Raw genomic sequence first — 12,234 nt, 5'->3', positions numbered from 1 at the left:
TTCATTTATTCGCCATGTTTATTTGTTTGTTTGCCATGTTTATCTGTTTATTCACCATGTTTATCTGTTTATTCACCATGTTTATTTGTTTATTCGCTATGTTTATTTGTTTATTCGCCACGTTTATCTGTTTATTCGCCATGTTTATCCACTTATTCTCCATGTATATTTGTTTATTCGCTGTTTATTCATTTGTTCGTCATGTTTATTCATTTATTCGCCATGTTTATCTGTTTATTCACCATGTTCATTTGCCATATTTATTCGTTTATTCATGTTTATCTGTTTATCCACCATGTTTATTTGTTTATTCGCTGTTTATTCATTTGTTCGCCATGTTTATTCATTTATTCGCCATGTTTATCTGTTTATTCACCATGTTCATCTGTTCATTTGCCATATTTATTCGTTTATTTGCCATGTTTATCTGTTTATTCGCCATATTTATCTGTTTATTCACCATGTTCATCTGGTCAATTGCCATGTTTATCCATTTATTCGCCATGTTTATCTGTTTATCTGCCATGTTTATCCGTTTATTCTCCATGTTTATCTGTTTATTCACCAGGTTTATCTGTTTATTTGCCATGTTTATCTGTTTATTCACCATGTTCATCAGTTTATTCACCATGCTTATCTGTTTATCTGCCATATTTATCCGTTTATTCGCCATATTTATCTGTTTATTCACCATGTTTATCCGTTTATTCTCCATGTTTATCCGTTTATTCGCCATATTTATCCTTTATTCGCCATATTTATCTGTTTATTCGCCATGTTTATCTGTTTATTCGCCATATATATTTGTTTATCTGCCATGTTTATCTGTTTATTCGCCATGTTTATCTGTTTATCCACCATGTTTATCTGTTTATTCACCATGTTTATCTGTTTATTCTTCATATTTATCCTTTATTCGCCATATTTATCTGTTTATTCGCCATGTTTATCTGTTTATTCGCCATATATATTTGTTTATCTGCCATGTTTATCTGTTTATTCGCCATGTTTATCTGTTTATTCACCAAGTTTATCTGTTTATCCACCATGTTTATCTGTTTATTCACCATGTTTATCTGTTTATTCTTCATATTGACCGACCTTTCAGAAATGAATCAAGTTGCATACTCTGGTATTAGCACATTAATGCCCAAGCTGTTATCTGTAAGCAATTTGTCATTTCCTTGAATTAAGTATTCATTAATAAAACCTGCAGCTTGTGAAAACATTTCCACAAACCTGCTGATGGTGACATCAGCCATCATTCATATATTTCCATCTCCTGGAAGTGTCTTCAATCAGAATACAGATGAATTTCATTTTACAGCATCTGCTTCATTTCTATTATCACTACCGGACTGTCACTGCACTATTACGTTCAGAAGCGAATTAGGGATTTGAATTAATTTGAATAAATTAATTAAATTGAATAAATCTGCTGTCATTTGAACACACACACAAAAATCTATTCATCATTTTATTTTATTTATATATTAATTAATTTATATTTTATTTGTATTTATTTTATATTTTATTTATTTTATAATTTATTGTATTTATTTTATTTTATGTTTTGTTTTATTTATTTTATTTTATTTTATTTATTTTTTATTTTATTTTATTTATTTTTTATTTTATTTATTTTATAATTTTAGTTCAATTTTAGTTATTTGCAATTTTTGGTTCAAAGCTGTTTCTGCTTCTGATTAAACACTTACACAGTGGAGGTTGTGCAACACTGAAAAGACTAAACATGTTTCACAAAATAAAACACTTAGGGATGTGCTGTTATAGGAAAACAATCAACCCTGGTGTCTGACATGATGCTGGATTACTGTGAACCTCCACAAGGATTAACATCATATTTTATTCCTTTTCCTCAGAAACAAACAAATTTCTTTTTCTTTTTATTACAGAACAACACTTCTTATTCGTTTGTAGTTACAGTTAATGTTGTGGAAAGTCCATGAAAGAAGTTAAAACAACAAAAAAAAGCTGCTTGTCATGTTGCCCAAAATAAATAAATAAATAAATAAAAAATAATAAAGTGTAAAGTCCTCTGTCCTGAAGTTAAATTTGAAGCTTTTTGTAATTAACTTTTTGTAATTAGTTAATTAGTAATTAACCTTGCATATTTTCCAGTTATGGGACAAATAAAGCATTATTTTTTTCATATTTTTAAAGATTTCTTCTTGTACAGAATACTTTACATTAATAATATATAATAATATATATTAATAATAACAGTGTAATAATTATGGAGTGTGATACTGACTCGGAATTTCACAAAGTCGGAGTAGGAGTCATCGTAGGTCTTGTGATGGGCCTCTATCAGCGTATTGATGATCTGACTCTGCTCCTCGGTCAGTCGGGGTTTCTGCGCCTCCCGCATTGCCTCCTCCTCCTTTCTCTTCAGGATCAGCTCCTTCTTCCTCTGCACCTCCTCATCAGTCAGTATGACTGCAGAGAAATAAAATAAAATATTAATAACTGACAGTCATTTCTGGACAGCTAGCAGTTCAGCATCAGTTTCAAGTCTTACGTTGCTCCTGATCTTGCTCGCCTTCTTTATTTTAAAAAAAAGAAAAAAAGAAAAATGCTCTTAAACATGAGCCAGAACTGCCTGACAAGCAGAAATAAAAGGGTTTCCTCCACAGTACTCATCAGTCCTGTGCTAAAAATGAGAAACTACACCCTGCTCGGAAATGTGTTATGTCGCCTCATAAAGTCAATAAGCGTAAACACTCGGCTCTGGAGGATTTCTGTCTTACTGCATCATGGGTTACAGCTTTAGGAGAAGTTTACAGCTTGCATACTTGAAGTTGTACACATCCTAAGCGTAAATTACACACAGAGGCAACATGTGTTGGAATTTATTGCTCAGTTGTTTTGGCTAAGTTTCGAATTAAAGGTGGAATAGTAGATTTTTTGCATTCTGGTTTGCTTATACATATAACCTGTATTCAGCACAGAATAAAAAAAGCATCATCAGGCAAATCAGCACGAATACGAGACTTATGTCAAGGCAACTCGGCTTTCAGGCAGTTGAATGGCTGTGTAAAAAAAAAAAAACAGTTAATGGTAAAAATGTTAAAAATCACCCAGCTGTTGATATTTGGAGGCTGTGGCTTCGTCTACACAGGGAAAAAATGGGACACAAATTTAAGAAATAAAAAAAAAAATAATAATTGAGAATGAATTCCTTTCATTGTTGTAATTCACCTGTTTAACCACTAGAGTGGTCCAATCTTGACTAATGCACCTTTAATGGCTATGTTGTATATTTACAATCTTCGTAGCCAACGCTGAGTCTAAAGACTGATCCTAGATCAGGTTGTTGGTGAGTAAATCTCAGAGCTGTCTCTGGAATGTTGTGAAGTGGCTGATCTCAGAGCAGTGCTGTATGAAATGGATAAAGCTGTCAGACATTTCTCAGCATGTGAAGACTACAGCAGTCTGCCAACTGGGACACAGTGACAGTGTAATGACCTCGCGCCATATGGACAGCCAGAGTGCGCAGTGTGTGTATGTGTGTGTGTGTGTCCTAAACGGCGGCCTGGTCCTGAATGAGCCAGAACTAATAACCCTCTTTAACAGCTCTCTATCTGTTCTGTCCTTTTACACAATAATGACCCTAATCTAATAGTCCCTTTTTAATGCTTCCCGGTTTTACGTAACTTCAGGGAAAGAAAAAAAACATGACGTTCCAATAACGTCATAATTTATGAATGAGCGGGTCGAAATCGAAAGCTTCAAGGGAAAAAAAAGGTTTATATTAATGCACTCGCTTTAAACCTTATTGTTGCTATAGCAACAACTTCAAGAGAAGCAGGTGAGGGAATTTCAGAACATTATATGGAACTAGCAATTTAGACAAACGTTAACTTGACTATGACAATGTTTTTAATAGATTTTTTTTGTAAATAGGGAAAAATAACAATTTAATGTGTTTCACTAATATTAGTTTTTATATTAATGTTTTAGAGACTTTTTTAGTGTCCAGTTTTTGTAATTTAGTTCCAGATTAAAGGTATTTATTTACACATTACACAGTATTATAACACTGCATCAGTTTATTTATTTATTTATTTAAATGAGCCATATAAAAAATTTCTTATTAAATTTTAAATTGTAGGTAAAATGTCTATTTTAAAAAAGTAGATTTATGGTAATCTACTTTAAATGTATTTATTTTTTGTATTGGAAAAGCAGAAAATCATTTTAATATTTATTTATAATTTTAATATTTTAATATTTATATTTTAACATTTTAGTAGAAGGCATCACAACCGGGCTGCTGATAGGTTTGCAGCGTTACTGGATGTCTCTAAGTGCATAAGGAGCTCTTTTAAAAGCTCTGTTGAAAGAGGCTGTAAAAAAGGGGGATTTTTTTTCTCTCGCATATATCCCGACGTCAAGCCGTAACACATGGAAGTTATTATTTTCCGTTCAACTGCGGTTTATGTTCATACGCCAGCGAACATGCAACTTCAAAACTCAAACACAAGTTCAAAAAAAAAAAAAAAATGAAATATGAATTTCAGTGTAAAAGACCTTGTTGTTTTCAAAACCACACTGTTTTCTAAACATAAAACCGGCATTGCTTTCGGCCATAAACGTGTCACAGATGCAGACTGGCTCTGTCATTCGTCCTAAACTGGCTCAGTGTGTTGTGTATTAAGGGTTTAATCAGTACACACAGACTCCCTGCCTCCCCTGGCTGATATGGTGCGTGTGCCGTTATTAGCAGAGAACCAGCGCAGGCTGCTCCGGGTTATCTCGGGTGAGTTTGTTTTGGCTGAGCACAACGTGACAGTCTGAACCAATCTGGCAAACAGGTGCTAACAGTGTGTGGTAAAAAAAAAAACAAAAAAAAAAACAAAAGGAAAAACCTATTGGAAACCGCAGGTAAACAAACACGCTTGTGAAATGCCAATGCTGGAGAAGAAACCATCGCTACTCAGTCTTACTGTGCTAGAGAGCTGTGGAATCGCTATCTGGACAGCTGAAGCTGTAAATCTCCTCAGTGATCATGAAGAATTTTCAAGGCGACAGTTGCAAGCATGCAGAACAAATGGACATGTTTAGATGTTTATGAGTTGTGTAGGGTGTAGTTTAAGTACAACATAAAGCACTTGGGGACGTGCCTTGTCAAAGCCGAGGTACTGTCACACACACACAGACACACACACATGATTATACATGGAATTCTAATGGTGAAGCAAGTTACTACCTGTTATCACTGACGTTATAGCAGCTATTAACCCTCATTCATTTGACGGCTTTTTTTTTACTCTCTCTTTCAGTTGAAGAGGCAAAATAAATAAATAAATAAAATTAAAAAAAAAAAACAGCTTACTGAGACTGACACTCCTTTCATCACTGTTTACAGAAAACATCACCGTATAAACAATTGTATGCTTCTCTTTCTTAAATAATGTCATGTTTTACAATCCATTCATGTGGAGCGTGGACAACAATACAACAATCTCTCCCTCCAGGACTTAACGCTTTTGTGACTGAAGTGAAATGAAAGCAAAATCAAGCAAATTCCAGATTTTCAGCAAAGTTTGGCCGAGGCGTGTCGTGACATCTTCAAAACAGTCATTCAGCCTCTTCTACATGTGGACAGCCATTATATATGTGTCTTTACTGGGATTTAAAAGTAAAATCTTGTGTTGGCGCAAAAAACTCAAATCAAGCATTTTTGGTTACAACAATTCCCTCCAAAAACCTTTGGCAAAATCATGGAGAAACTGACATGAGTCCCTGTTGCTATAGAAACAAGAATGAATTAAAAGGAGTGCATTAATGTAAACATGTGATTTCAAATAAAGATGGATATGCCATCAGAGCTCCTGTTATAGGAATCGAATCAACTCTTTTTGACCAATCCGAATCAAGAATTCAACATTGCTGTGGTACGAATACTATATATCAAGACCTTTCTGACTGTTTTGTACAAATTTAACCCTCTATGAACATTTTGTCTCTCTAAAATGTCACACCAAACTTAAATTCCAGATTTTCCAGATATTTATTCATTGCTGGGTTTATTTTCGTATCCTCACTGCCACCTTGTTGCTCCATATTTTAGGTGTACAGTTCCAGCTCATCTTTTTTTCCATGCACATCCTAAAGCCCTTCATCAGTTTCAATTTCTGACCGCAGCCCCGCTGTTAGCTGGATATTTTCAGTTGCCGGATTGTTTCTTAACCCCGCAGTTTACATGCAACAATTTTCACCAAATGAATTCCTTCCAATTGCAGAGTCTAACTGAAATGTTTATATGTAACCAAACCTCAGTACACTGTTTAAAGTCCGGCAGTTTTGTTTTTTTTCCCAGAATTTTATTTTTGTGGTATTCTGTAAATCTTAAATGTTTATACACTGATTGTTTATCTTTATTAAGCACAATCGCTGGATGTTTTAATTCCACTTGTAATCCACTTACAGTTATACTTATAATTAACATTGAAACGAGTTAGTTCCTGTTAGGATTTTAATCCAGACTAGCTTCAGGGTGCTTTTATTACAGTTCAGGCGTCTACACGTCGGTTAGATTCTTATATGAAGCGCTGTCATGTCATTAGGCTACTGGATAAATGACTCCATTAAAGATGAATGAAATCACATTATTATCTGAGTCTAAAGTGTGAAAGCAGCCTTTCTCTAAAACATCTGACTACAGCTGGAGAAATCACAGCGATGCTTCCTCTTCTACACCTCCAGCTGCACGCTCTTCTGCACTTCCACAGCTATGACCTTTGACCCTCTGTCCTGGAACGGCTGCCATTGTGAAACAAAGAGGCCCTTTTGTGCACTGAGCGGATCAGTGCTGGATCGGTGAGAGGCGGGTTTTAGGCTCGATTCGGCCCACGGGACTGTGTGTGTGTGTGTGAGCTTAAGAGAGAGAGAGAGAGAGAGAGAGAGATACGCTGCCATGCTGCTCTCCTCCTGCCAGCCCGGGAAAATCTGGGGCGCCGTATTGTGTAACTGCACTGGAGGAAAAAAAGGGCGTTGTTGGACATTCTCTCTCTGTCTCTCTCTGTGTGTGTGTGTGTGTGTGTGTCTCTCTCTCTTTCTATTTTTATGACACTGTTTTGTTTGAGGTTCGTAACAGTGCTCACCATTTTACACTCTATATTTAAACAGACGACCTGAAGCGGGACTGAAAAAGCAGTAAAAATTGTTGTGTGTGTGTGTGTGTGTGTAAAAGCACGATCCTCTGACTTGTATTTGACCTTTGTCAGCAGCTCATGGTTTAATCCATTGATGAATCATTAACTGTTGTGTAAATAATTCACATTAAGATAGTAAATAAGAATGTGAAGATTTGAAGCTTTTATGACATCATCATCATCATCATCATCATCATGCAGGTAGATCAAAGGACCTCTATCACACAGTCAGGTGACAATACAAAAAAGCGATAAGGATTCTACTAGCCTGTTATTATAAAAGGTATTCTTTCAGTATTATGTATTGATGATGATGATGATGGTACACTCCTAAACATCAAACTCTAGAATCTTCCCATAGATATTTAACTGGTCTGAGATCTTGGAGATTATGAAGATCCTACATCATTTTCCTCCTCATCATACTTCAAAGCGCACTGTGGAAAAGGGACGGGGTCACCCTGGAAGAGTCCCCACCCATCAGGAGAGAAGTGCGTCATCAGAGGATAAAGGCAGAAGTTAGAAGAACTGAGTTAGAAGTTGTACTGATGAGAGTGACATGTCTCTCTACGGGGGTGAGGTGACACATGGAACCACATACTCGCTAAGAATCCAGTGAAGCATGACTCATATCATCTCTGCAGACCTGTGCTTAAAGTTTAATAAGAAAAATTCCACCTTGAACTAGTTCCATATTAATTCCTTTGTTACTGAAAAGGTCATCTTCGTTCACATTCAAGATTTATTTATTATAAAATTCTGAGTATTTTTTTTTTAAGTTTACCCACATTGCTGAATGTGGTGTCTGTAGGATTTAGCCTTGGCTTTATCTCTACCTAAAGAGAGAAATGATGCAGCGCTTCAATCTTTCAGTCTCTCACTCAAACAGATCGATTAATTTTTCATTTCCATCGTACTTAGAGTCCAACATGACTTCACTGCTCCTATGCTGGATTTCTCATAAACTTGACACTAGAAAATAAAACCTCCAAAAAAATTTGGGTGTTTGTGTTTAGGTGCAAACAGCAAAAGCTGAGGATTATCCCTAAAGTCTGAGATGTTGAACAACCAATTAAACAATACATGCAGAGAAAACAAGACTCACACTCCTTCATCATGCCGATGTCGACGCAGCGCTTGAGGCGACAGGCTTGGCAGTGTCTGCGGTTGTCTTTGGTGATGGTGCAGCTGCCGTTAAAGGGACAAGTGAAACTGGCCTTCCGCTTCATACTGCGCCTGAGCAGAGCAAAAACACCGTCGAACGATTACATAATGTCTTTCACATACACCACAATCAAACTAGGCACAAATAAATCACTTAAAACACTTTTATAAATCACTTTCTAACGATCGTTATCAATCTACTTAAGACTCAACGGATCACTGGAGCATTACAAGTTCATTATTAATGCTGTGATGCATTAAATCTAAAAAATAAAAAAAGGAAGAAAAGAAAACTTGATGTAATTAACATTTGCCTTTGGCACTGCTTCAACTTTCCAGGTAGACTGTTTTTCAGAAGAAAAAAAAAAAACTTTCTCAATCAATCAATCAGTTCATCAGATAAATAAATAAACAAGATTAATACATGAATAAATAATTAAATAAGCAAGTTAAGTAAGTAAGATATTCAGGTAAGAAAATAAGTCATTAAATAACTAAGTAAAAAATAAACACATAAATCATTTTTAACTGTCATTTTATTTCAAAAGACATAAAATAAATCTTTAAAATCCTGTGTAAGACATTAACACAGTTTTACCGTGTGTGTTAAGTGAAACTGATTTATTATTGCTGTAACTCTTATAAAAAAGTCATAACGGGGAAGTGTCTGAAAAGGCACAGATCAAACACACTCTTCACTCTGTAAACTGTCTGGTCTCCGCATCTCTCTGGGCCAAGAGCCGCAGTGACGTGCTGCACACGAGGATTATTTAAAAAGGGCTAAAATATTGCTCACATGGCTCAGCCACTCAGCTACACCCATCCTGAAACACACATGCAGCCGGCCACCCCACAAAACACACACACACACACACACACACACATAGCCACAACCACTTTGAGCCCTCCCTCCTGTCCTTTTAATAGTAATGAACAGAAACATTTATTTCATGCGTGGTCACGCTGAACACACTCTCAAAGAGCTTAGGAAAACATACGCCGTGTCTCCTGGTACACTGTTCCTATTCATACACACAGGCTGACTACACAGTGCAAAACACACACACACACACACACACTCACACACACCAAGGTGCAATTTCAGAGCAAAGACAGATTTAATCAGCGTTTAACTCATTTAGTTTACACTCATTTCAACACTTCAAAACTTAAAGCACTAAATGGATGTCAATGACAGATGGGCAAACAGTCTGTACCAAAATCTGTGTAGAAAAATATTTAAAATGATGCGGGAAAAAAACACAATGAACTGAAATTAGCTCAAAACTCTGACAATCAGACGAGCTTCATGCTGAATAGAACTTAAGTAATTACGAAAAAATTAAAAATCCCACAGATCCAGTGATTGTGTGTAATATAGCAACACTGCTGGGACTCAATCACACTCATAGTGATTACCATAATTAAATATAATTATTCTTACTTTTAAATAAAGAAGCCAGATAATACACATGAGACAAAAAGATGTTTTTATATATTTATTACAAAATATGTTTAATTTAATTTTTCAAGAGAACTTTTGGCCTGTTTTTAAAGAAAAAGACAAAAAAGAATCTATATTGAACAGAATATCTATATATTCTAGACTATGTTTTTGAAAAAAATATAAATAATATGAATAAATTGTGTGTGTGTGTGTGTTTGTGTTTAACACAAATAAATCAAAAATAAATGTAATAATGTTATCAGGCCTGTGACCCAACCTTGAAAAGATTATTTTCAATAACAGCACGCCCCAGAAGGTTTTATTCCTCCTAACCGTTGTTTATATCTATCTATGCAATTCTCATTACATTTAATGTTGTGAAACATTACCACGTTACAGCAGCTAAACAGTGTTCCCTCAAATCTCTTTTATTTCTGCTACTGTCCTTTGCTAAACTTGATTTACATACTAACTCAGCATCATTCAATTGCATGTTAAACAATAGTGTGTACATAAATCTCTGCTGAATCACTGCAGATCTCAGCAGGCAGTGGAGTTATTCTTCATGTGATTCACCCCGTACTGACCGGACCGGCGGTGTTTGCCGTTACACTTGGCTTCATGTTGAAATTGATCAAAACAGAAAAACAGACGATAAACTCTGACCCAGTGACTGACTAAACAACTACTTTGGAGCCAGATATCATGTGGCATTGGAGACTAAATTAAACTTTAAATGCAATAAACACTATAAAGACAAAAGTATGTGCACCCCCTGCATCCCATCACACTAATATGTACTTGTTGAACATTTTATTCCATATATATTTATTTCTCTTTACTGTTATAATAAGCTCCACTTTTTTCTTCCACTGGATGTTCACACCTTCTGCAGGAGCATTAGTGAGATCAGACACTGATGTTGAGATGCTGAGGAGGCTCCAGTTCCAGTTTATCCCAGAGGTGTTCAGTGGGGTTGAGTCAGAGTCAAGGATCTGTCACTCGAGTTCTTCTACATCTGTGCATGTACATAGTCATCAGTCATGTTCTCCATAGTTTGGCTGGAACAGGGTTCGAGCCTCATAGATTCAGTGACAGGAAACTGTAACACTTCAGCATCTGAGACAATTCTGTGCATCCAACTTTAGGGCAAGAGTTTGGGGAAAAAAATATATGGGTGTAATGATCAGGGGTTCACATACTTTTAGTGTAAATTCCAGGACCTCCTTTAATACAGATTTAAAAAAAAAAAAAAATGAACATAATCCACTAGTCAAATATGATCTTATTATACAATATAATTTTTTTATGTTATGTTTAATAGATCATTGTAGTCTTTTGTTGCGTATCAATCTAATAGTTTAAATAATAACCACCAACAGACAGAGCTGACATTATATTGCTTATTTATTTATGTATTTATTTATTCATTCATTTGGATTGCATCTGCTCAATTCAGGTGAACTGGCAAAAAGTATATTCATGAATATAAGAACTTAATAATAAATGTAATTGCTGTCATACTGGTGATTATTTATTTAAAAGAAAAAAAAAACAAACTCATGGACCATCTGGTGATGCTTCACAAACATCTGGACCTTACTTGGAGAACCAGTGGTCGAGACAAGATGCTGGGAACTGATGTTGAAACATTTAAAAATAATAATAAAAATAATGACACAAATTTCCTAAAGCAAGCAAAACATGTTTGCTTCATTTGCTTCCTATATTATCATCATAATTTAATCTTGATGTAAAATCTGATATGCATATTTCCAGCGGATACAAATCAATAAGATAAGGAACACAATGTTTTTTGAGAAGTTGTGCTTTGATAGGCTCAGATTGCTATATTAAACAGCCTGGTTTCTCATCCGGTGTGCATTATGTTAGCACTGGTATCAGCTATGAAACTAGAGATGCTCTTATCTTCTCAGCAGAAACGCTGTGTTTGATTTCTATGTGGTGTAGACCACATGTACAGAGGAGCTGCTCTGTGATGAAATCTGGTTTCACAGGCATCACAGGAGCTTCTCAAAACCTGACACAATTAACACATTATACTCAATTATACAATGTGGGAAGATTTAGAAATATGTCATAACAAGGAACTCTGAAAGTTACAGATAATAACAAAATAATCCCAATAATCACATGGTTATTATCTTGATGGGGCAAAGTTTTAAACACCTAGAGTTTCTTCAAAATGCATGTGTTATTGCATCACTGTGTTGTTTACATCTCAAACCTGATTGGTTCATTCATTTTCTACACAGCAGAGTCTTGGTGTTGCCATAGTAACAACTTTACACCATGTGAAAAAAAAAGAGATGTAAATGTTTACATCATGTAGCTTTCCATAGGGAGATTTTTATGTAACATTTACGGAAGGAGTCTCCAGTGTCAGTTTTCCACCATGGGGAAAGTCTTCAAGGAAAAGAA

At 35.4% G+C, this 12,234-nt stretch overlaps 1 protein-coding gene across 3 annotated transcripts in view; it reads right to left on the bottom strand.

The window, feature by feature from the left end:
- Nucleotides 1-12,234, bottom strand: part of vdra (vitamin D receptor a) — a 76,164-nt gene that overhangs the window by 27,000 nt on the left and 36,930 nt on the right. For all 3 annotated transcript variants that reach the window (XM_058409035.1, XM_058409034.1, XM_058409033.1), the window contains 2 exons: nucleotides 8,287-8,417; nucleotides 2,276-2,460 (listed from right to left, as the gene is read on the bottom strand). In XM_058409035.1, the coding sequence (XP_058265018.1) occupies nucleotides 2,276-2,460; nucleotides 8,287-8,417 (316 nt within the window). The remainder of the gene's footprint in view (nucleotides 1-2,275; nucleotides 2,461-8,286; nucleotides 8,418-12,234) is intronic.

The sequence above is a fragment of the Hemibagrus wyckioides genome, linkage group LG15, assembly GCF_019097595.1.
Source record: "Hemibagrus wyckioides isolate EC202008001 linkage group LG15, SWU_Hwy_1.0, whole genome shotgun sequence".
Taxonomy (NCBI): domain Eukaryota; kingdom Metazoa; phylum Chordata; class Actinopteri; order Siluriformes; family Bagridae; genus Hemibagrus; species Hemibagrus wyckioides.
The sequence above is the reverse complement of the archived record's forward strand: the minus strand, read 5'-3'. Positions and strand labels throughout refer to the sequence as shown.